The sequence below is a fragment of the Diceros bicornis genome, chromosome 2 (genome assembly GCF_020826845.1).
Source record: "Diceros bicornis minor isolate mBicDic1 chromosome 2, mDicBic1.mat.cur, whole genome shotgun sequence".
NCBI classification, from domain to species: Eukaryota; Metazoa; Chordata; class Mammalia; order Perissodactyla; family Rhinocerotidae; genus Diceros; species Diceros bicornis.
Genome location: NC_080741.1, coordinates 74,594,301 through 74,620,560, shown reverse-complemented (window position 1 = coordinate 74,620,560; position 26,260 = coordinate 74,594,301). Strand labels below are relative to the sequence as shown.

At 40.6% G+C, this 26,260-nt stretch overlaps 2 protein-coding genes across 2 annotated transcripts in view; both read left to right on the top strand.

Moving 5' to 3' along the window:
• Nucleotides 1-13,978, top strand: part of ARL8B (ADP ribosylation factor like GTPase 8B) — a 46,870-nt gene extending 32,892 nt beyond the window's left edge. The window contains exons 2-7 of the mRNA XM_058563414.1: nt 1,308-1,388; nt 2,753-2,826; nt 3,244-3,337; nt 6,584-6,651; nt 6,940-7,010; nt 11,905-13,978. Of these exons, the coding sequence (XP_058419397.1) occupies nt 1,308-1,388; nt 2,753-2,826; nt 3,244-3,337; nt 6,584-6,651; nt 6,940-7,010; nt 11,905-11,954 (438 nt within the window). The 3' untranslated portion in view covers nt 11,955-13,978. The remainder of the gene's footprint in view (nt 1-1,307; nt 1,389-2,752; nt 2,827-3,243; nt 3,338-6,583; nt 6,652-6,939; nt 7,011-11,904) is intronic.
• Nucleotides 13,979-22,426: 8,448 nt separating this feature from the next.
• EDEM1 (ER degradation enhancing alpha-mannosidase like protein 1) overlaps nt 22,427-26,260 on the top strand; it is a 39,255-nt gene continuing 35,421 nt past the window's right edge. The window contains exon 1 of the mRNA XM_058563403.1: nt 22,427-23,027. Coding sequence (XP_058419386.1) covers nt 22,510-23,027 — 518 coding nt within the window. The 5' untranslated portion in view covers nt 22,427-22,509. The remainder of the gene's footprint in view (nt 23,028-26,260) is intronic.

Below are 26,260 nucleotides of genomic sequence, written 5' to 3'. Positions count from 1 at the left end.
GGGCCTTGAAAATAGTCCTGTTTGTTTAACCAATTCCTTGTTGAGATATTTCATAATCCTGGGCTGTTTACCTAAAAAGTAAGAGTCAGGTCAACTGAGAAGTTAATATTTGGTAAATAAAATATATAAATATGTAAACATATAAAATTAACTGTGACTCATCAGATGTACTTTACAATTGCAGTCAAAATAAAGAATGTGACAAGAAATGTGGAAGACCTTATGAGACTTATGATACTTTACTGAAAGTTATAAAAGATTTGAATGTTTGAGTGGACAAACCATGAGCCTGAATGGGGAGACTTGATAGTGGTTAAATATCAAGTGTTGATAAAGGCAGTTCTTCTCAAATTAATACATTTATTATAATTCCAGTCAATATTTTAACAGAATTATTAATTTTTAAAGTTTATTTGTAATGTGAGAGATGAACCAACTAAGACAATTTCGAAAACGTTCCAAATACTTGATCTGCTATATAGAATAATACATAGTATAAGCTGCAGTAATTCATATAGTCCTGATCTAGGAATAAATAGACTAATGAAAAAGAATTGAAGACTCAGACATAGAACTGTCTCTATATGGAATTTGGCATATCACTTCAAATTAGTTGGGAAAGTGTGGATTTTGACATGAGTGAGATGATTATTGGTTATCCATTTGAAAAAAGGAACTTTCTTGCCACTGTATAATCAAATTCTAGATGGATGAACATTTTAAATTTGAAAACGTCATATAAATACTATTAGAAAATATTTTAGTTTTATGACAGGAAGATCATAAACCAAAAAGAACGGAATTGATTACATAAAAGGAAGACCTTCTGTGTGACAAAACATTTTATAAGTCTTGTTAAAAGACAAACTCAAAAGCCATTTAGCAGTGAATTTTAACAGTTATAATAATTTAAAAGCTAAAAATGGAAAACTTTGAAGTTTTACTTCTGATTTTCTTCTACTTTGTGGGTGAAAATGTATATATAGGTGGGGGAATTAATAAGTTGTCATATATAGTTGTAATGTACAATAGTTCTTTTTTAAAACTTAAGGAAATATGTAAAACATTACCTTAGTTTCAAAAATATCTTTTTAAATGGGAGAATATGTCTTTATGTGAACAAAGTAATACACTTCTTCAAGAATTATGGCTAGAAGGAATGTTTTCTTAATGCAGATTGTTACCATCACTGAAAAATTATTTACTAAGATAGATACAGAAGCAGCGTTGATGCTAAAAGGTTTTGCAGTGTTATATGTCTTAATAAATATTGATTAGTCTAACTTCAGATGTTTTCTTTCATTCAGTCAGGTCAATTCAGTGAAGATATGATACCCACAGTGGGCTTCAACATGAGGAAAGTAACTAAAGGTAACGTCACAATAAAGGTACGTCATCTTCTTGCCGTACTCGATTTAAATTGTTAGCACATACAGCTAGGAATTTTTCTGTTTGTTTGTTTGTTTACATGAGTATTGGCTGTTCTTAACTAATGAATGAGCGTGTTCCAAAGAGTGTAAATCAGTTTTTTTTTTCCTGCTCTAAGAGATTAAAATGTATAAGAGTTGAAATGTTAAGTGCCATTAAAAACTTAGTATATGGGTTATCAGAAGTATATTTGGGGTTTCGATGTTCCTAGGAAATAAAAATCCCATCTTTAGAGTATTTGGAATGTGGTATTACATTATTTCATAAACGATATTTTATATTGAAAAATAACTTATTATTTATAATATTGGTAATTTAGTAGTATATTTGTGGTAGGAAATATATTAACCCAGTTTTCCCTTTCTTTACTACTAAGCCCTAAAATTAAAACTATAAAATAGGAAAAAGTTAACTAGTTTAACATAATTTTGTTTTTAGAATGAATTTGTCAGGTTGAAATCATGGACTGTTGGGTTATTTATTAGGGGCCATATTTTAGTGTTTTTTTTTTTGTTCAATAGTTTACGGGAGTTTATTTCTATAGCCTGAGCCCTTATGGCCACTTCATCCAATTCTTGTGGCTCATAGAAGCTGTTTACTAAATTCTTTCTATAGTTCATCTAATAAAGCTCCTAATTTTTCATATATATATGTTTTTGTGCATATTACTGGTGTCTATAGCTAAATTGGAAGCTGCATGGTATCTAAATAAATACCATGACTTCAGACTTTTATGTAGCCCAGTGCCCAGAGTAGTACCCTACAGAGTAGGCACAATAATGGAATTATTGTGAGTAGTGACTTTCATATGCATAAAAGAATTTTATATTTAAAAAAAAACCTAAGTAGGAATGTTGGCTATGTTATTTACAGAGTAATTAAAAGTGATTAGGCATTAATGTATACCCAGTCAATTAAACTTTAAAAGATTCTGAATGAACTGTTTTCTGTCTTGACATTCAAATCTGGATAATGCATGATTCTGTAGATTCTAAAAGTGTTATCTTAAAGATATATATTTTCAATATTGGAAATTTGTTGGTTAACAGGCAAAGAAAGTATTCCACAAAAACTAAATCTTTGCTCAAGCTGAACTTATTGGATCTAGTCTAAACATATTAAATACGAACTTCAGGTTTAGAAGTAGCCCCAAGAACTTCCAGATTAAGAGCTTATTTGAGCTCAAGTTTTTCAGGAGCAGTGAGGCTCTAACATTGTGGAAATGGGCATATCTGCCCGATCTTTCTCTCCTTCTTTTGCCACTTTTTCCTTCAATGTAGTATTTGAAATGTCTTTATTAAGAATTGTCTGTCTTGATTTAAAGATTTGGGACATAGGAGGACAACCCCGATTCCGGAGCATGTGGGAACGGTACTGCAGAGGAGTCAATGCTATTGTGTAAGCACTTTTCTTTTAAAGTCAGTTTGGGTTTCAAGGAAAAAAGTTGTTTTTAATACTTCAAAGGCTCAATTTTTATTTCAGGCAATAACTGTCTTAGATATTTTCTTAGTATAACCCCATTAACATGAGACTTTAAAAATTTAATCATAGAATGAGAATTTTGTTTTTTGTTTATGCACTTAAGAGCTAACGGATATAAATGTTCTATATTTAAGGGATATAAATGTATTAGACCCTTAGAACAATCTATTTAAAAGTATTTTTGGGTGCTGAGCTTTTCTTTATCTAGGACTTTATTTTGATTAACAGTTTCAATAGTGTAAATCTTAAGAAAATTAAAGATCTATAATCTTAATTGTGATCATCAAAGAATATGGAGAAGGCATATTGAGATCACTTTATTTTTTTTTAAAGTTACATGATAGATGCTGCAGATCATGAAAAGATAGAAGCCTCTCGAAATGAGCTGCATAATCTTCTAGATAAACCACAGTTACAAGGAATTCCAGTAAGTATGGAGTACTTATGTTATATGATTATAATATTTATAATTATACAATTATCTTAATTATGAAATCAGTAAAATTTCTTCTGTCTTAAAGTCTGGAAGGCTTATATTTACTGAATATCTGCCATGTACTGGGTACTGTGCTTTTTATTCATTTCTTAACCAGCTGTTATTAAACTATATGCAGTAGGAGCAGTGCTCAGTCCTGGGGTTATAGTGATGAATGGAAGTGGATAGAAACATGCTCCCTGCCATTGTGGAGCTTATGGTTTAGTAGGAAAGGTAGATGATATGAAATCACTTGAATAATACAGTTCTGCTACATGCTACGAAGGAGATGTACAGGGGGCTATGAGAGTTGTAACTTAGAGGGGAGATTTGATCTAGTTTGAGGGAAGAAAGAAGGAAGTGATGCTTGAGTTGGGATGTGAGGGATGTGTGGGCATGTGAAGGATATGACAATTGGAGGAAAAAAGAATTGCAGACAAAGACCCTTTAGTAGGAGGAAACAAGGCACTGAGAGGAGGCCAGTCTCTCTAGAGCACAGAGCAGAGTGGGGAGTGTCGGGTAGAGTGTGATGAGCCATGCACGGTGGGGGAAGCTATTGTAGTGTTTTAAATGATCAGATTTATTATTTAAATTATTCTGAATTCGGTTTAAGCACGGATTGAAGTGACAAGAGGGACTATAAGGAGGGTAGTTTTAGGAAGTTGTTGAAGTTGTCCTGGCAAGTTACAGTACCATGGATTATGGTGGTATAGACAAGATGATAAGAAGCAAACAGATTCTAGGAATATTTAGGAACATAGTCCACTAGACTTGGTAATGGATTAAAAGGGGGAAATATAAAGAATAATTCCTAGTTCCTGGCTCATGTAGTTAGATGGAAGGTGGTGCCATTTGCTGAGCTCAGGAATGCTAGAAAAGGACCAGGCTTTAGCTTCATGACGAGTTCATGAGTGTCAGATGCTTGAGGTATATTATCTCAATTAATTCTCACAACGTATTGAGGTTGGCGGTATTATCCCTCCTTTATAACAGTTGTTATTCACTCAAGATCATATGGCCATTAGTATGTTGCACACCCAGGTTTTGAATCCTGACTTCAAAGCCCATTCTTTTTCTTTTATATTAAAAACAAGTTTTATATACCGTAATAAAAATCAGTCTTAATCTTGGTCACCATAAGGATTATTAGTTGCAAGCAATCAAGAGCTGATTTAAGTAGAAAGGAATCATTGAAAGGATATTGGGGAGCTCAAAGAGTCTCTGAGAAAGCTGTACATAACCAGGCTCAGAAAACAGGCTGAAACAAGGGAAGCTAAGCAGCTGCCAGGATCACATTCAAACTCACACCATAGAATAAGTCTGGTGACATGCAGTTTCTGAACACTAGACACAATTGCTGTGATTGGAAGGTCATGCAGTTAATGCTCTTTCCCTATCAGAATGGGTTCTCTATTCCTGCTTTCTTGCATCGCTGGCTCTGTATTCAAAGTTTTGGTTGATCCTAGATTATGTGTCCATGCTCTAGCAAAAAGGAAAGCTGGGAAAGAAATTATCTGCAGAAGCAAGTAGTTTTATTGGGAGGCAGATTGAAAAGGTGGGAGATTTTTTTTTTTTTTTTTTTGGTGAGGAAGATCGGCCCTGAGCTAATATCTGCGAGTCCTCCTCTTTTTGCTGAGGAAGACTGGCCCTGGGCTAACATCTGTGCCTATCTTCCTCTACTTTATATGGGACCCCACCACAGGATGGCTTGACAAGCGGTGTGTCGGTGTGCACCCAGGGTCTGAACTGGCGAACCCCGGGCCGCTGCAGTGGAGTGCGTACACTTAACCGCCTGCACCACCGGGCCGGCCCCAGGTGGAAGATTTCTTAAATGTAGGAATGGGGCTAAGATGCCAGGCAACCCCAGAACTGACAACTGATCACAAATGACCATGATGTATTATTAGAAACTCAGGTTGGTCCAGCTTGAGAGCCTGGAGTGACTTAAATAAGAGTATGGAGAGGGTTAAGAGCTGGGTAACAGAAGACAGGCTGACCAAAGGTACTGAGATTTGGCTCTTGGCTCTCCAACTCCCTGAAGTTTAACATTCCCCTGTGAGCTCCCAGTGCCCCTGGCTCTCTGTGCCTCTCTCCTTGTTTCCTTGTCCTTTGTGTGAAATAGAGTCTAGAGCCTATGGGTAGAATCAGTCAAAGTCTCCAGAGTCAGGGGTGGGGTTGTATTAAGTGAAAGAAATAGGTATGACAAGGTAGACTTGGAGTGTACTTTGTTAGGATGGGTGGAAAGATGTAAGTTCTTAGAAAACACTGACTGAGAGTATGGATGTTATCAAATATGTTATATGTACTCATATTCTTTTCTTTCTGTGAGGCAGAAAGGCTATATATATCTGGGAAAGACAGAGTGGTAACTGAGAAGCCCGTCACTGCTTTCCTCCCTTTTCAAAGCACATATAGCAATCAGATGATAACATTTACTCCAAGGGTGTATTGCTGGCTACTATATTTATCCTGATCCCCAGATTTATTCATTGTCCTAGAATATTTATACATGATATTCTACAAGATGGATCTGGAACTTTAAAAGCCTACTTAACATGTGCACATGATTAATGGCTAACAGATTAAAAAAATGGTTCAAAAATTGTTCCCCTACCCTTGGTTGTTCAGATCATATTCACATTTTGGTAAAGATTTATTAAGAAATAGCAGAATGTGGGGGCTGCCCCCATGGTGTAGCTGTTAAGTGTGCACGCTTCGCTGCTGGCGGCCCGGGTTCGGACCCCGGGTGCGCACCGATGCACTGCTTGTCAGGCCATGCTGTGGCGGCGTCCCATATAAAGTGGAGGAAGATGGGCACGGATGTTAGCCCAGGGCCAGTCTTCCTCAGCAAAAAGAGGAGGATTGGCATAGATGTTAGCTCAGGGCTGATCTTCCTCACAAAAAAAAAAAGAAATAGCAGAATGTGTACTATAGACTTACAATATTTTAAATGGAAGTTGGCAGCCACATATTGAATTAAGGGCATCTGTGTAGTAGAAGTTAAAATAAATGCTAATTTGAATGATTAAATGATTAAATGAGATAGGCCACCAGTTACACTCTAATATTATGGCCTATGCTTTAATAATGTGGCATGTGGTAGCATTCTCATTTTAACATCTGGAGATGTGAATATGATATATTTCTGTGACGTTTTCTTACGTAAAAGTTTACTCTTAATATCTTTTCTTTTTAAAGGTGCTAGTACTTGGAAACAAGAGAGATCTTCCTAATGCCTTGGATGAGAAACAGCTAATTGAAAAAATGTATGTCTTAAGAATGAATAATGGCATTTTTAAGAAAATGTGGTTCTAAATTATGCTATTTTGCCCACTACTTTGTTTAGCATTGTTATGTTATTCAGTAATGATCATAGCTGTGTTTTTAGGTATATAAACTTGGCCTACTGGAGAAGTGAATCTCTAAAATTTTAGTAATAGTAAAATAATTTCTTCAGTATAGTGATAAAAAAGCAAGTAAAATTGAGCGAAGAGTGATAGGTATGACAGTTGTTTTAAAGCACAGACTTATTCTCTTAATTCTGCTTTTTATAGGAATCTGTCTGCTATTCAGGATAGAGAAATTTGCTGCTATTCAATTTCTTGCAAAGAAAAGGATAATATAGGTAAGAAATGACTAGTGTTTTTGGAAGAACTGAATATCGTTGGAAGGGATGTGTAATGCTTCTTACTGTTTGTTCTCCCCATTTCTGCTTAAGTGCCTTGCTTTATAGAGTACTGTTGCTTTGCCTCAGGAGGAAGAGTAGACATTATACCTTTTGACAACAATCTGCTCTATGCTATTTAAAGAAGTAAATGCAATAAAGACAGGAAGTTAAACATTATGTGATATAAATTTATAGTATTAATTTTTGCATAGCTGGTATCCAGCTGAGCCTTATAACAAAATGTTGTTTTTGAAGTAAGACTTTACAAAAATTGGTCTATAGTCACTATAGTAATTTTTCATTTATTGAACCAGTATATTACTGCAATATGTTAGTACTCTGTTGGAGGCATAAGCCAAAAATACCCTTTATCTACTTAATGTCTGTATTAATTTCCAAAGGCTGGCAAAGCAAAGTACCACAAACTGGGTGGCTTAAAACAGCAGAAATTTATTCCCTCAAGTTCAGGAAGCTAGAAGTCTGAAATCAAGGTGTCAGCAGGGTCATGCTCTCTCTGAAGGCTCTGGGGAGGATCCTTCCTTTCCTTTCTCTAGCTTGCAGTAGTTGCCAGCAGTCTTTGGCATTCCTTGGCTTGTAGATGCATCACTCCAGTTTCTGCCTCTGGCCTTCTCCTCTGTGTGTCTGTTTTCTCTTCTTATAAGGACACATGTCATTGGATTAGGGCCTACCCTAATGTGAATTTTTAGGGGACACTCTTCAATCGAGTAGAGTATTCTTAAAGAATAATATGTCTGGCTCAGCTCTAATCTCCTAACTAATTTGGTGAGGGATTATTTAATAAAAGTGTATTGGAATGGGTGAAGAGGGTCAACAGATAAAAAAAAAAAAGACCAATGTAAGTGTTTGACAAGATGAAAGGCTGTTCAACATGTTAGCTGCTTGAGTGAAAAGACCTATAACAGTGCAATAAACTATATTCACCAGTAATGGATACCTTCATGACAAAAGATACTTAAGCTAAGTCACACAATTCTTATCTGGCATGACAGGCTCAACCAAAGTTTGAAAGGAAAGTTTAATGTATGTGCCTTGAAACAGATGGATAGGAACCTAGGGATTTTCATGGTTGCTTCGCCTCTCCCAGTTTGGTGGTCACTGGTGCTAAAAATCTCTCTGTGGGTCACTATAGAAAAATGAGGCCGTCTATCAGTGCTGCGTAGTGGGCTAGAAACAGCATGGGCTTTGGAGTCAGTCAGCCTCAGGCCGGAACACTTGGTCCTAAGTTATTTTCTGACTGGCTTTGCACAAAGCACTGAACTTTCTTGATCTCCAGTTTTTACTCATCATAAAATGGGGATAATGGCAACAACTTCAAAACTCTTTTGTGAGAGGGAGTGAGAAAATGAATTGCACAGTGTTTGACGTATGGTGGACATCACGTGGGTGTATTAGTTTTCTAGTGCTACTGTCAGTCAGAAGTCTGTCACAGGTCTCACTGAGCTAAAATCAAGGACTGAAATTACAGGTTGTGCTCCTTATGGAGACTTGAGGGGAGAATTCATTTCCTTGCCTTTTCTAGTTTCTAGAGACTGCCTGCATTCTTGGCTCATGGCTCCTTCCTCCATCTTCAAAGCCAAAAACATTATATATCTCTGACCATACTTCTATAGTCACATCTCCAATTAGAAAAAAAAAGTAGATTGGAATAAAATGTAATAATAGTGCCAAAATAGTCTAACAAGGTATCCTAATATTTTTTTTTTTTTAGCTTTCATTCAGTATGTATTGGTTCTCATCATACTTTTTTTCCAAGTCAATTCCAGTTTATCTCAACTCCTTCCCACCCCTCTCAAACATGCTCTGATGAGCTCAAAGTGGTGATAGTTTTCTGGCTGATTCTAGGCTTCCTTTAAAGACTACCCAAAACAATTTGCGGCTACTTTGCTGATGGACACAAATTCTCCTCTTTTAAATGGATAGAATAAGTGACTTATTACATTGGGAGCATTCAGTTAATTTGAGAACAGACTATTCAAGTACTTAGGGTTACTTAGAATTTATTTGAAAAAAAAATTTTTTTCTATGTTGGGGGCAACGCGTGTTAAATTTTAAGTTGTGCCCCCAAGAGACCATTTACTTATACACCAGTAGTTCTCATTGGGGGATTTTTCTCCCAGGAGACATTTGGCAATGTGTGGAGACGTTTTTGGTTGTCATAATAAGGAGGGTGATGCTGGCATCCAGTAGGTAGAGACCAGGGATGTTCTAAATATCCTACAGCCCCACAGCTAGGAATTTTCCAGCCAAAAATGTCAGTAGTGGTGAGGTTGAGAAGCCCTGTTATACACTAACCATAATGTTTAATACATTGTGCTATTCTGTAAATCTATTACTTCCTTATATTTTCTCTAGTATCTCCTAAAATAAGAAAAAAAAGTTTTTGAAGGGAGAAAAACATCCTTTGTTTTACCACCGTGACAAACCAGCCCCATATTTTCCTGAAAAAATCTTGTGAGCTCATTTATGAAGTAAATGCCAGAGAGCTGGTGAGAACTTGTTTTGCTGTTTGAGACTGATCTTCATAGTTTTCTGTAGCGCTCTATAGTCACCAGGATTGTGATTGCGGAACTCCTGATGCACCTAGTATTATTAAGCCCAAGGAAACTGATCCGCTTTAACTAGCTTCAAAACAAGTAGTTTGTAAATCAGAATGCCTGTTTATTTGGAGCAAGAAATACAACTAACAGCCAAGTAAATTAGACTTCTTGGGTGATCAAGTCAGAACACCCTCCTAATTTCAGGTTTTGTAACAGATTTTAGTACCAAATTTATGAATTTGCTAAATTGCTCCAAAAAGTATTTCAGTGCACATAGATTGTGTATTATACTTCCAGCTTCCTGATGTGATACATGAAGTACCATAATGGTTTCATTAGTAATGTGTCCTCAAACCACACACAGAATAGATTACTTCTGGGAAGTAATTACATCTTTGCAAAGATGGCTCATACTTGTGGCCGTTTTTGTCATGGAAGATGACTCCTCCTTCATCTGAGTATCTTATTTCTTTTTCTGCCTTTTTATCTAGTCTTAAGGATCCTTAAGGATCTATATCTTTAGGATATGATTTCTGTCCAGTGTCCACAAGTTTTGTTTCTTTGTTTATTTAAATCTGACCATTTCACTTTCAAATTTACCTTTTCCCTCATTCAGTTCAAATGAGTGTGGCTTTGCTCTTATTACACACTGCTGTCCTCCTTTTGAAGTGCAAATGACCTGCTTCAGCAGTCCAGTTAAATCATTGTTTCCACAGCTCTGAACAGGTCGTGATTGTTCAGATCTCAGCTTTGGGCTATTCTTTATATGTGTGTGGCTTATAGTTTCTTTAATGCATGTTAGCTAGGAAACTGAGAGGTTGAATTTGCACTCATCTTTCAGGCTTGGAGAATAGAGTGGTGCTTCTAATAGATGCACACATACCCTTTATGTGGATAACACATTTTAAAGAACTCAAAGAGAGTAATTCAGTGTTTTTACTTACCTGCCTTCTCTTATCCGTCTAAGTGCTTTTCCTGGCTAATCTCACCTACTGTAGCTTCAGTTGCCATCTATACGATGATATCTTGGCAGTTTCCATCTCTTCCTCAGATCCATATAGCTAAAACTACCTGCTGGACGTCTCTCTCATATGTGTTCCCTTCTGTCTCTCAAACTTGATGTACTTATAGCTGAACTCTTAATCTTTTTTTCTCAGGCCATTCTTCCTTTAGCCACTGGGTTAGTCAGCAGCTCCATGACACGTACTACTCATTTAGGGCAGAAGCTTCTTTCTCACCCACTACATACAGTCAGTCCTTTCAGTTCTGTATCTTAACCGTGCTCCTCATTTTACTCCTCTCCATCCTTACAGCATTTGGTTTGCTTCAGGCACTTATGCCTTTCCTATTCCTGTTATAATAGTCAGTCTCTATGTTGGCAACCTTCTGAGTTGTCCTCCTCTGTTGCCATGGTTGATCTTATTAAAAACACTAATATAATTTCCTTGCTTAAAATTCTCCAATAACTTCTTATTGACTTGAGAATAAAACTGCTTAGCGTCTTAGAATGGCATACAAGGTTATCTGGCTCCCTCTAGCCCTGTGGTTCTCAACTGAGGACAGTTTTGCTCTCCAGGTAGCATTTGGCAATATGTGGAGACATTATTGGTTGTCACACTGAGGATGGGGCGTGATAATGGCATCTAGTGGTAAAGGTCACGGATGCCGCAAAATATTCTACAGTGCACAAGAAGGGCCCTCCCGGCTTCCCAGCGAAGAATTATCCAGCCCAAAATGTCTAAAGGGTGAGAACCCCTGCTCTAGCCTTAGCAATGAGGGGCAACTCCCTTCCCCATCTCTGTGCTTCAGCCACATCTTACCACTTATCATCCATCCAGAGCTCTATACTGTTTCATGCCTTTGTTTATTCTTTTGCATTTGCTGTTTCTTTTGCCTGAAATTCTGTGGGGCAGCCCCACAACCCCAAATGATTACTTGTATGTTTTCTGATGGTTATACTAAAAGCTCCTTGAGGGCAGAGTGGGGTTCTCCCCTGTCTTTGCATTCCTGACACTTCACATACAATATCTGATCTTATAGGCAATCAGTAAAATTTTAAATGAATAAAAGATGGCACAGGCTGGCCTGTACGCAATTTAACTTTTAAATTAGAGGCAGTTCAGTCTCTCGTAATTCCTCAGATTATTCCTTGATTATTAATAGAGGACAGTAGTATAGATGCAGAAGGGCAGGCCCAACATGTGCTTGGAAATTGCTGCATTTTAAATATTATCTCTGATGTTTAGTTTAACTTTGGTATCTTAATGCCTTCACTTTTTTTTCTCCATCTTTAGATATCACACTTCAGTGGCTTATTCAACATTCAAAATCTAGAAGAAGCTGAAGCATCTCCTGACGTCTTCCAGTCCTTCTTGGCTGTAATCTTAGAATTATTGTCCGTTCCTCTGAAGTACTTCCTAGAATACAGTCCTTCCTAAACCCAAGAAATTGCCTTTTTCAGAGTTTATTTCTCATGTGCACTGCTGAAGATGTGTATCCCTAATCCTTCATGAAAAATCAGCTAGAGTTGTCATGATAAAGTCAGCACACAAAAAAAGGCTTCTTATACATACTTGTCTTAAACAGTGTGTAGAGCTGTTTTTAAAAAACACACTTTTGACCATCTTAAATCAAGAAAATTGCATATTTCTGTTCTGGTCTTTCTGGGCCAGACTTTTATATTGGTTTTCAGTAAATGTCTATCTATGATATTTCATTATAGAGTCCAGTAGCTTAATACTGATACTGACTTGATACAGCATGAAGTTTCTAGTGCCACACACAGTATTTAGAAAACTTTTAGCCTGACTCATGTGGGATATAAACATAATGTTTACATATCTCACAAATGCATGTAAAATGTATAATTACACCTTAGGAATTAAAAAAATAGTCTGCGAAGAGTGAGCAGAGGCACCAGATTAATTTTGTTATTGGTTCTTTACTCTGGTTAGATCTTACGGGATGAATTTTAAAAACAGTCTGCTTTCTGAGAATTCTTCATCACCAGATAGCAGCTGGGGATATGGGAGGAACTAAGGCATGCTGTTTTGTATCTATCCAGATCATTACTTCTGTATATTTCTTTTTTTCCTGGTTCAACACACTTTTTTAAGGGGTTGGGAATTGAAGATTTTCTCAAAAGCTTTCATGAATTTAGAGCATTCCAGCCAATATAATAAAACATGTTAAGAATGTCAGACTTTGTTCAAACACCTGTTTGTTCTTTCTATCTCTAGTCATTAAATCAGTGCTGCTGCATGATGCTTTCACTCTTGACTTTTATATCCAGTCATAAAGTTGACTTTCAGCACAATAGATACTTGTAAACAAATAAAAATTCTTATTTTTCTCTCTTATTGATGTAAGATTTGGCACTCTTTTGTCTGGTGCCACTAGACATCTTGGTTATTGTGACAACTCTAGACCTGCCTGCTTTATCTAATGTAATCTCATGCAACGTCTGCAGGTTGTTTGATAGTCAGTCACGCCGAGAACGGAGGAACTGATGCCGTTTATTGTTTGCTTCTATGATACAGAGATGTGTAAAAACTTAAAATGAGCCTGTTTTGTAGTTTACTGATCTCCATATACATAAAGGGACATATTAATACTGGTTCACTTGTAAATTGTTATTCACATAGACCACTGAGGTAGATAAAACTCTATAGTACACCTGCTTATGTGTTACCTCACACTGTGTGTGGTTTTGTTTCTTTTGTTAAGCAGCACCCATGTAGACAGTGCATTTCCAAATGTGTTGAGCACTCTAAGTACAGTCAACAGTAAGTTCTTTTAATGAATACCAGTTTTAATTTATAGACTGCCATGGCCTTAACAATAGTCTGTACAAAATACCGCACCGTGTTGCACAGACACTACTTGTTTTTCTCCTTTCAGATTTTTATGAGTAGAATCTTGGCTTTTAAAATTCTGTTCTTATTCTTTAAAGCATGTTGCATACTTGCCTAATGGGATGGATGGTTCTGTAAAGAAGAGATATTTAAACTTGCTACTGTAGTTCAACACCATTAACGGTCACTATGAACCATTACAAAGAAAGCGGCAATTTGCTTGTGCCTAAAAGGAGGAATCTGAACTAGAATGTGTGACTTTGTGGGGACCGCATAGGTTTGTTAATTGACCTATAGCTAAACCCTAATGTGTTTGTGTGTCTGTTCATTGCTTTCAGCATTTCAGGACATCCAAACACTACTACCAACATTTTCCTGTGCATTAACCTCTGCATGTGAAAACTTAACAGTTATTGAACTTTGTAAATATGTGAATTTTTTTTATTTAGGTGGATGCATTTTTTGTCTGTTTACTGTTCTCAGCTTTATTCAATAAACTTGCATTTTGAGGGTTGTATTGACAATTTTAACTTAAAATGTGCATCATGATGGAAGGTGCTGACTTTTTTGGGAGGGAATGGAGAGAAGGTTACCATGAGCAGGGTCCCTAGACCGTGTGCTAGAAAGAAATCAGCTCAGCTCTCAAAGAATTGGGTCTGTGAGCTAGTTAAATAGAAATAAACTTTTAAAATATCCACAGAATTGATATTGCAATTTTTGGGGGGTCGTGGTGGTGGAGGAGATGCTACTACTTGTAAACTGGCATGATACACCAAATCTAGGACTTTTAAAAGTGGCAAGAGCTAGTTAAGTATTTTATAATCCAGTTGTTTTAAAAATCATAATAAAACTCTACTAATAAATTGCAAGACATGCTTACTTACTGGCTTCAGTTCCAGAATGCAAAGATTTTTTTTTTTTGCTGAGGAAGATTCACCCTGAGCTAACTTCCATGCCAGTCTTCCTCTGTTTTGTATATGTGTCTCGGCCATGGCATGGCTGCCGCCAAGTGGTGTAGGACCGTGCCTGGGAACTGAACCCAGGCTGCCAAGAGAAGTGTGCTGAAGTTAACCACTAGGCCACGGGGCTGGCCCCCAGAATGAAAAGATTTTAAATATCAAACGTGTTTTTCCCACAAAAGCACTTTTTTTGTGTGTGTGAGGAAGATTAGCCCTGAGATAACATCCGTTCCCAATCTTCCTGTTTTTGCTGAGGAAGATCGGCCCTATGCTAATATCCGTGCCCATCTTCCTCCACTTTATATGGGATGCCACCACAGCATGGCTTGACAAGTGCTGGGTCAGTCCGTGCCTGGGATCTGAACCTGTGAACCCTGGGCTGCTGAAGCAGAACTCTCGAACTTAACCACTATGACACCGGGCCGGCCCAAAAAGCACCTTTTTAAAGTAAAGCATTTGATTTATTTTGCTAGTATGTTGTCTTTTGTGCTATAAAAGTGAACATCTCATCAAAGCTATTGGAGAAATGATTTTATGTATTTTTACTCAGGGAAGTTCAACTTTTCCTCTGTATCCATACTGTCATTCTGTACAGCCAAACCTTGTTGGCCAATCAGATATGTGATTTAGCATTTCTAGGACAGAAGTCCCTAGGATATCAGCCTTAAATTCTTTTATTGAATTGGTGGAGCCATTTAGTCAAGCAATCAATTTGGTCCTCTTCTCACCACCCTCCTACCAAAGCAATTTTTGGAGGAGGAGCGGGGTGGTGGGGGGAGGATGGGGAGATATAAATTTGGGTTACTTAACTCTTGATTCTAAGTTTATATCTGCTTTCAAAAATTGGGACTTCTAAAATTAGTCCCTTTGGTTCCGTCAAGTAAGTTGCATGTATTGGGCCCTGGCTACTTTACTGTTCATTGTTTTTGAGGAACCAATTGCTTTGTGTATTCTATCCATATAGAATCCAGTTACACTGAAATCCTGTTGATTTGGTAATTTCAACTTCTCAGTGTCTGGCGCATTGAGAACTGGAGTGAAAGTTTAAATTTACTGTAGCTAGCACTGTAACTGTAACCTCCAGTTGGCCAAATGCTTTACTCTAAAAATGTGCCATTGCGGGGAAACCACCTTGTTTAGTATTTGAAATATTTTCAATTTGTTACCAACTTTAAAGCTTGTGCCCTCAACAACATATATGCCAGTGAAGATCCTTGAAAAGGAAGACAGTAAAGCAAACACTAGCCGTGTTGACTTCCCTTAAGTTTGCAGTTCCACAAATGTGTGGCCCACAGCAGGTGTTTCCTGTTGATTAGTAAATATCCTCCACACAATTTCTGTTTAAAACTCAGCTATTATTAAAAATAGGTACTTTTGTAATTGCTACCTCTTGAATGTTCTTAGGGAAACTGAAGCAGGATGTTGACATGCTGGATGGACTGCAATGGGAAGTTCCTTAATCTAAGCAACAGCAGTAGTCATTCATTATTCCATTTCATTAACAAGCCCTCTCTTCAGTAAGGTAATTCTATTTTAAAATCCCAAGGCAGCTGGTGACTTAGATAATGCAGATTTCGTACAGGAATCAGGAGAGGGGAAAGATACCTTAGCCTCATTTTACTGGGGTTTGCAGGTCTTGCATTCTTAAAAGGAAGGGATGCGGTAGGAGCAGAATTGTCAGCTTAAAATGTTCACGCAGCTTGGTTCTGTCAAGAGTGCTGGATTGGCATTTGAGAGAATGGGTTCTGTTCTTTGCTGTTAACTGTGTGACTGTGGTGAGTTGCTGAACCTCCCCTGGCTCCGTAGTTTTCCCATCTGTAAGATGAAGAGGAGAGGATTTCTAATTAACTTCTCCCACTAACAGGCTGCGGTTCTAGCAGCCTTGAGATTTGGATGGTGGTGAAACAGAAGGCAGAGAAGAGAGATGAAAACGCACACTTGTCCTAGTGAATATGTTCATGTTGTATTCCTTCCACTTGAAAATAATCCAAAAACACAGAAATGTTTACATTTTATAACTTTAAATCTTAACATAGTTAAGGGCTGAAGATCACAGACATTTTACAGAATGATACAATAACTTACATATTGTTTGAAGGAAATACTGTAATCACATGGGCTTATATTTTGAAAGTCATTTAAAAATTTTAAAGCGTTTCTTCCAGACTGCAGAAAAATGTTTATTCTGGTATACAAGATGGAAAAATATATACCTACTACCAATTTTGGGGTAAATGTTTTAGAGCTAATGTTTAACACTTTATAACTGCTGTGTTGCTAGGTTCTGCTTGAATTTATTTGGAGCTTGGAGAAAACTGGAGCAGTTAGAAAATACTTCCTTTCAAAGTAATGAGAGGGGAAAAAAAACCCCCAGCAAACCCAATGTGTTCCCTTTTGAATATGGGAAGTAGAACATTAATGGATTGGTAATTACAGTGTCTCTTCCAGCCAGCTCTTATATACAGGTAATCTACAGCTTTGCCTTACCCTCAGTTGTGTACAGTCTGTTATCACACAATGTGCTATCTTGTTGCTACATTTTAAGAGAGCCCATCATTTCTATCTACTGTTACCCAGTATATGAATTAGCTAACTCCTTTTTCTATTTCTATCATTCTCTAAGGAAAAAGAAATTGCTATTATTTGTCATGCCACTAGCTTATTTATGAAAGCGCTAGCTCTTCTCACCCTTCAAAGAAGGGTTAAGAATTTACATAGTTCTTACTTTCTCTGGAAGCATCTATAACCTAGGGGCTGGGGCATGGCACATGGGTGGTGAATGTCAGTTCTTGGTGGATAGTCACTGCATTTGATTTAGTGGTTTAGTTAGAACAGGTGGGAAAGGAAGCTCACCACTTTTTTTCTAAGTTCCATTTGTTTTTTGAATAAGGTGATTTTTAATAGGTAAGTCACATGATTCAAAAATTGAAAATACCTAAAAAGACATATGAACTCTTGATCCCATCCGTGACTGAGTAACCACCCCTCCACCCCCACCCAGGCTTTACAGGTAACCCTTATATCAGTTTTTTTATTTATCTTTCTAGTGTTTTCTTTATACAAAATACAAAAAGCAAATAGAAATATATATGCTTTTTTTTTTTTTTAACCACTTTCTTACAGAGAAGGTAGCATACTGATTTGAACATGGTTTTTCCCCACCTACCATGTCCTGGCAGTCTTTCCATATCAGTATACAGAGGGTTCCTCATTCTCTTGCACAGCAGCATGGCTCCCATTTCATTGTGTGTGTGGTTTTCACTGTATGGGGAGATTCCCAAGTTTATTTAACTGGTCCCCTGCTGATAGACTTTTGGGTTGTTATAACCTTTTGCTTTTATAAACAATACTGCAGTGAATCAGGTACACGTGTAGCAATTCACAGAAGCATATTGGGTCAAAGGGTAAATGCATTTGTACTTATGCTAGGAATTGCCAAATGGCCCTTGACGGGGGATGTCACAGTTATTTCTACTAGTCTCTGTCTCCTGTGTTTTGCCAGCAGAGTGTGTTGAAAAACTTCTGGATTTCTGCCCATCAAGTAAGTGAGAACAATAAGTATACTATTCAATTTTAAACTACATGTGAAATTTAGCTTTTCTTACTGAGCTGAAGAAACAGTATTACCTTAATTCTGGAGTTGGATCTTCACCAAATTAATAATTATAGGTGATTCCCTCCCTCCCCTTTTTTGCTTAAATTTATTTCTCCCCCCTCCTTTATAAAACAAGTATATATTGCTTCGGAAAGCAATGGTCAGACTTCTAAAAGTCATCATTACATCACTTGATTTTTTTACATTATTGCTTTGGATAATAAATCATAACTTCTTAGAGTAGAAAAATCCCTCCTTTTTTTTTTTAATCCCTGCTGTTAATAGACTATTTTAACCCAGATATTTAACATAGGAAGCTCTTGGACTACACTTTGAGGTCATTCTAGGGCCAGAGATTTTTTCTGGCTTTGCAGTTTTAGGAACCTAGTGCATTGATTCGTGCACTCAGACTCACAAGACTGATTCCCGAAACTGGGATGTCTGCCGCTTTTACAATGGAGGATATTTTTAAAGGCACTGAAATACATCTGTTAGCCAGGTCAGCTACCTCCTTCAACTATCAAAGTAAGAAGGAGACTGAATTTGGATCACCTTGTAGGATATAACCCCAAATCACAGAGATTTAGGACCATGATGCGTAGAAGCTGGAACAGGTTGAGTTAAGCAGAACTGGAAATAGACTTGAGGACTCAGAGCCTTTTCAGCTGTTTTTGGACTGGGGTGAATTTTAACCCTTGTCACATTTTATGCTTGGTTTCTTTAGACACATTTTTCTCCTGAAATAGGGCTTTGAAAATAGGAGGGGCTTAGTTTAGTTCATCCAGTAGACCTCAGGTGTATATGTACCAGGTACTTTTACTAAATGCTGGTCTTAAAAAGTTCACATAGGGGCCGGCCCCGTGGCTTAGCGGTTAAGTGCCCGTGCTCCGCTACTGGCGGCCCGGGTTCGGATCCCGCGCGCGCACCGACGCACCGCGTCTCCGGCCATGCTGAGGCCGCGTCCCAGATACAGCAACTAGAAGGATGTGCGACTATGACATACAACTATCTACTGGGGCTTTGGGGGAAAAAAAAAAGGAGGAGGACTGGCAATAGATGTTATCTCAGAGCTGGTCTTCCTCAGCAAAAAAAAAGGAGGATTAGCACGGATGTTAGCTCAGGGCTGATCTTCCTCACACACACACAAAAACAGTTCACATAGTTGATGAGTAATAATAACAGGGCTCACTGTGTATGTAGCATTGTTGTAGGTACACTATATACGTTAAATAATTTAATTCTAGCAACTGCTGTATACAGTAAGTACTATTCTTATCACCCTCATTTTACAGTAAGAAAACAGTTCCAGAAAAGAAGGTCACTCAGAGGGCAGAGCTATGATTTGAATACCTGGCAATCAGACTTCTGAGTCTGGGTTCTTAGCTGTGCTCTCTCTGGTGCCCCCCAGAGTAAAACCATTTTTACCAGAGTGCATTTCAGTGTTCTTTCTTAATTGGTCCCCTGGTGCTCTTGTGAGATTATGTACAGAAAAACCTATCACAAATCAGTTTCTTAAAGAGTTGATTTTTTTTGTGTGTGTGTGTGTGAGGAAGCTCAGCCCTGAGCTAACATCTGTTGCCAATCCTCCTGGGTTTTTTTGTTTTTTGTTTTTTTTGCTGAGGAAGATTGGCCCTTGGCTAACATCCGAGCCCATCTTCCTTTACTTTATATGGGACGCTGCCACAGCATGGCTTGATAAGTGGTGTGTAAGTCCGTGCCCAGGATCTGAACCTGTGAACCCCGGGCCGCTGAAGCAGAGCGCACGAACTCAACCCACTACGCCACCAGGCCTACCCCAAGAGTTGATTTTTAAGGTTGGGCTTTTCTGATTAGATATAGGCATTGTCCCAATCTCATCAGCCACATTTACCTTGAGGGGAATCCTAGTCTAAAGGGCTAGAACAAGATATTCCATTTTCTTTTGGTTCAATTTAATTTGAGAAGGAAACCCTCTCTGAACCTGGCCCCTAAATCCTAGCTGTGCCTTGCAGGGCACTAATGTCAACATTGTTGCCTGTGGGGTGGCTTGGGAAGAGTAGAAGGACCAGTTTTTCTGTGCTTTGAGGGTCAGTTTTAGTAAGTTTCCCCGGACTGAAGTGTGGGAGAGCTAGGCAGTAGCTCTTTTTCTGCCTAGAGCCAACTGGCTTGGAGAACTTGAGCCCCCAACCTCATTTCTTCCCTTATGGCTTGTGCATTAGAATTTACGAGTTTTTTTTTGTGAAGATTAAACAAGAACAAGTGAATTTTAAAAACCACAGGACATATACGACTGGCAGCTATTATCAGTTTTACTGTGAAAAGCATGTTTCAGAAGTTGGATGGTTTTCTCTGGTTATGAAAAAGAGATTTGTTTTTATTAGAGATTGTCTCTAATGTGAGGAGAGGAGCAGTCATCAAAGTGTCTACAGTTGACCATGGTGCAAGATCAAATTTAAAACTTTTAAGTAAATTTTGCAATAAAATGGCTTAGGAAGGAAACATACAACACACACCTTAATGGTCCACATTCAGTCTGCAAGTTCCAGGATGGCAGACCCGAAAGTTCAGGATCAGGCACTGAGGCTGGACTCCAGCAGAGTCCTAGGTGTCTTTCATGGAGGAGAAAAAGCAGAATGTGTGGGCAAAAAACCCTGGCTTGAGCTCTCTTTATCCCTTTTGTGTGTGTGTGTGAGGAAGATCAGCCCTGAGCTAACATCCATGCCAATCCTCCTCTTTTTTGCTGAGGAAGACTGGTCCTGGGCTAACATCTGTGCCCATCTCCCTCCACTTTATGTGGGACGCCGCCATAGCATGGCCTGACAAGCAGTGCCTCAGTGCGCACCTGGGATCTGAACCCGGGCTGCCAGCGGTGGAGCGCGCACACTTAACTGCTATGCCATTGGCCAGCCCCTCTTTATCTTTTTTTTTTTTAATGCTTGGGCAGGCGTCTCTCTCAGGATTTGGGGGAGAAATAGGCTCAGCCAGCAAAAAGGCCCTTAGTATGTGTCAACCACCTTGTGTTGTAATCAGATGTTTCTTAGGGCGCCTTCTCAGTCTCCATTACACCTCCTCTGTATTGCAAAAAGTCCCCTGACTCTAAGAATGTGATGACTGTGCCACATGACAACTTCGTCATCCTCTTAATCACTCTCTTGGTCACTCAGCCAATCTCTGATTTGGGCCACTTCTCAGGCCTTGCTTCCCAAGCTTTTCAGGAACCTCGGTATAACAGGCACATGGTCTAAACTCAGGGAGTGCAAACTTGAGCAGACTTTTCCAAATGCAGCAAACAAAAGAAACAAAAACCCTAAACTGTTGAATCATTACATAAAAGCCATAGCCCTTCAGAGCTGACATTTGCAACCTTCTTAATTACAGGAAGTAGATATAGAGGGGTAAAGTGATTTGACCAGGAATCTATCCCACACCTCAAAGGTGAGATCCCTGCTGCGTGCGCAGGAAAGATGGTGGGAGTGGGAGGGGCAGGAGGGGAGATGATTACATAGGTCTGGTAAAAATAATTTGGTGGTGGCAGCAGCTTTGACTCCTCCTGCTCTCTCTTTTTTAATGATCCAATTTCTGAGACAAATGCAATATAACCTAACTCAGTATTTCCTGAAATTGCCAGACGCTAAGAATCGCCCAAGAGCGCTTGTTATACATACATTCCCGGGACCCTCCATTGGAGTTCGATAGGTCTAGGACAGGATCTGGAAGTATGTGTTTTATGATCATTGTGAGGGATTCTTACAAATTCTCGTGTTCTAATAAAAATAGCAGAATTCAGGATACCGTTTTGTGCAGTCTTGAGCTAAAAGGAGCATGCGACCCGCACCATAAACAATCAAGTTAAAAACCCTGCCCTTGCTATGCAAAAGTAGCTCCTTTCAAACAGAAATGCGTCTTTCTCTCCTCTTACGTCTTTTAACTGTCACCATCCCTAACCTAGAGCCGGAGTGGCTTTCTCCGGTGCCAGCTCGGCCCCAGCTCGTGGGAACACTCGCTCTGTCCAAAGCCGGGCGGGTCCGGGGCCACGTCTCTGTCCGGCGTCCAGCGGGCGTTCCCGTGCGGCGCTCCCATTGGCTGGAAGTTCCCTCGCCGTAGCCCGAGCGGCCCCTGCTCGCCACGCCAGCCCATCCGGACTCGGGACCGCCCAGGGGCCGACACCGCGCGCGGGGGCGGGACTGGGGGGGGGCGGGCCGAGGGCCGGGGCGGGGCCTCGCGGCGCGGCGGGCGCTTGGGCGGCCTACGGCGTGGGAGGGAGTCCGGGGCCGCGCCCCTCGAGGCCGGCCCGGAGCCGGGCCAATCCCCGCGACAGGGCGGGCGAACGCGAGGCCTGACCGGCCGGGCCCGCAGGGCTGGGGGTGGGGGACAATGGGTCAGTTCCTGGTGCGTCACGGGGAAGTTCCTTAAAGGGGAAGTGAGCGGGGCTCCGGAGCGGGCGCGCGGTGCGGTGGTCGGCGGGGGAGGCCCCCAGCGCTTTAAAATAATGCCCGCGGCGCCCGCGCGACCATGCAATGGCGAGCGCTCGTCCTGGGCCTGGTGCTCCTCCGGCTCGGCCTCCATGCGGTGCTGTGGCTCGTCTTTGGGCTGGGGCCCAGCATGGGCTTCTACCAGCACTTTCCGCTCAGCTTCGGCTTCCAGCGCCTGAGGGGCCTCGACAGCCCCGCGTCTCCCGCCTCAGGGCCCGCGGGCCGGCCCGGGATGCCCGGGGCACCGTCGGGGCCGTCTTGGCTGCAGCCGCCGGTCCCCGGGGCGGCAGCGGGACGGCGCCAGGCTCCGCGGCGGGCCCGGCCCGGCGTGTGCGGCCCGGCGCACTGGGGCTACGTGCTGGGCGGCCGGGGCCGCGGGCACGACGAGTACGAGAAGCGCTACAGCGGCGCCTTCCCGCCGCAGCTGCGCGCCCAGATGCGCGACCTGGCGCGGGGCATGTTCGTCTTCGGCTACGACAACTACATGGCGCACGCCTTTCCCCAGGACGAGCTCAACCCCATCCACTGCCGCGGCCGGGGGCCGGACCGCGGGGACCCGTGAGTAGCCGGCGCCCGCCGACGCCCCGGGCCGCGCCCCACGCGCCGTCCTCGGTCCTCCTGGTCCCCAAGGGACGCTGGAACGTTTAGGGTCCCGGGGCCAGCGCCCGCCCGCCTCGAGCCTTGGCCGACCCCTTTTGAGGTTCCCCTGGGCCTGGGGGTGCGTGGATGGGCCGGTGGCTGTCCTCCTTCCTGATTCTCCGGGAATCTCTGAACTACGGGACAGCCGTCCAGCGCAATCTCCTTTACAGATGGGGAAACTGAGGCCCAGAGACCGGAAGGGACAGTGGCGGTACTACGGGGTGGCTTGGGGGGCTTTAGACTCCATCTCCAACTCCTCCTCAGATGAACATATAATCAAAATGAAATCCTTTGTAAACGTAGCTTCAAAACAAGCCCTTATCTTCACCCCCCCACCCCCCAAGGCTTTTCTATATATAAATATCAGATTCAGGAGTTGGTCCCGGGAAAGGACTTCTCCAGAGCCATCCAGTGAGTTTAAGGCGGAGCGGGGCTACAATCTTTCTCCTTCATCGCAGGGGCTGCTTCTTAGGCTGAGGATAGTTAGGTAGGAGGGAGAGAGGCTGTCTGGCCCGGATTTGGGGTCCTGATACTCAGAGTGGGATTCCTTGGCTGCTGCACTGACTGTCAGCATCATTGCCCTGTACCATCTGCTCCATAAATGCTGCCGCCCCCCCACCCCCGGCTCTGGTGGCTGGGCCGTCAGGGAAGGTCGGCCAGGTCTTCCCCTTCCACCAGCCTTGTTTGCAGAGGCAGAGCTTCAAGAGTTACTGCTGTTGACATCAGAGTCCAAGAGGTCAGCACGCCCAGCTGAGGACCTCCCAGCTGGAGGGAAGGGTGTGCCGACCCTGTTAGGGGGGATAGGTGACTATCTTCTCCCAGGTCCCTCCCCTTAGGTGGCATTGGAGGAGTTGGGCTGCTCACTGCCTTGGCACCACACCCTATGGGTGCCTTGGGACATTTGGGGCACCTGGTGAAAAGCAGCAGAGTCCAATCCTGAGGTTCTAAAGAGGAAGCCCATACCTAACAGGCTTGAAGAGTTTTGAAGATGGTTTGGTTATCTACAAATTCACGTCTTAAATTGCAGTTTGAGAGCATGAGTTTTAGTGAAGCAAGGGCAGATCCCAGGCAAACTTCAAAGGACTTTAGAAAGGACAGCTTCTAAAATTGTAGGAAGCTGAGTTAATTTTCTTTTTCACCATATCAGGGCTTTATACATGTAAATGTATTTTCTATCTCAATTTTCTTTTAGAAAAAATTTTATTAAACTTTGAAAAAAAGTATTGGGCCTTTCCAGATTATAGGAAATTAATGAGTTATTTGTCTTGCTTAACTTATCAGAATTTATACCTATATATTTTCTTTCAATTTCAATTTTTTGGGGAGAAAAAACATTAAAATTTGAAAAAAAAAAAAACCCTAAAATCCTGCCAGACAGTTATTTTTATTTTATCTTTCCTGCCAGCTCATGCCCTTGTGCCTACACATTTTTTACATAGTTGAAATTAAAGTGTGTGTACATATTTTGGATCTTAATTGTATTTTCTCACTAATGCTCATGGTATTACAAGAAGGGAAGGAACTCTTTTAGTAAGTGCCCTTCCTTATTCGGTCTCACAGACTTTTTTCTCAGATTTCCTTTTATGGTGTGGACCTAAGGAAAACAGTTTAATGAGAACTTGTGATAACACTTTCATTGGGGAATATGACGATCTGGAGAGTGAGTTGGTGACATTTTAATGCTTTTCTTAATGAACCTTAAGAACCTTCTGGAGAGTAGCACTTCTCTCCTGCAAGGTGAGGTGGCGGTTGATTAGCTGGCTGGTCTGGTGGTAGTTCCACGTGGCGCAGGCCTCTGTTTCGGGATGAAGTCTGCTGATCAGGGTTTCGATTTGGTGTACAGTGACAGTCTGGGTAAGTCGAGGTCAGGTTGCTTTCAGACAGATATGTTGCTCTTGGAAAGATGGAGTTAGAAATATTGAGGGGGTGGCCTTTGGGAAAGGTTGTACCCAGAGATTAATAAACCTTTGAGTTGGTAAACTTTCAGGTCTTCGAGGAGGTGAGAGAGCTCTGGGGTTATGGGGGCCTTGAGTAGATCCTCACACTGGCCACTGACAAAGAGTAGAAAGGTCGCTTTTTCATACTCTCCTACCTTTAACCCCTCTCAAACTTAGTATTTTCAGGGAAAGTTTAGAACCAAAGCTTTGTCATTCTGGCTCTGAAACAAAAGGACACATTTTCATTCTCAAAATAAATAACCTGTAATAAAAATCTTTCAGATTTTTTTTTATCAAACATAGTCTAATGATTGTTGTCAAGTGTATTCCAATGATTTGTTTTAAAAAATGGAGTGAAGTGGTCATAAGAATATTCTATAAAAAGTACAGAAACAAAATGTGGGTGCTAAACATGAGTATCTTTTCTTTAAGCCTCTGTTTACTTGAGGCTTATCTTGCTTGTCTTGTTTGACTGGAGGTAGGGTGAGGAGTTAACATAGAGTAAATAAAACCTGAACACTTTAAAAATAGCAAATCTTTCTGCCCAGCTTTAGATTCCTATGCAAAGTCAGTTCCTCTTACATCCCCAATTTGGGTTGGAGGTTCCAAAATTAGAAGTTTCTTTAAGTAAATTTGGGTATTGTATTTTTGCAATCTTGTGAATAATAACTATAGTTAGGCCTTGAGCACATGAACCTTGCTTTCTCCCCAGCCAAATCGCTATTCAGACCAAAAAAGCAAATCTCAAGTTAACAAACCAAACAAATATTGACTCCCCCCAAACCAACTCATTCCTAGGCACCGCTAGCTTAAGGTGGCCTCCTCTGCATTCCTTTTTCTTTCTAAAGTCCTGTTCTTCAGAATCAGGTTCAAGTCCTTCTGTAGGATGCTGTTAAACTGTTTGAAGATAATTTTCCTTGATTTACTCAGTTTTTCTCGTTCCTTTTCTTTGAGCTGCTCTTCTGCATTTTAACATCATTTGAGCATTGAGTTCTGTTATGTAATCATCTTCCTTTCCCTTCATCTTGTCTCCCCGGATTGTCAATCCCTTGAACATAGGGACTGTTTCTTATGTTATCTGTGTGCCTACACAGCACCAGGTAGATTTCTGAACAGCTGTTACGGGTTAAGTATATGTGGGAATTTTTTTTTTACACGTGTGTTTGATTTTATTAGCTACGTAATCAAAACTTTTCTTTCAGAGGCCATTGTTTT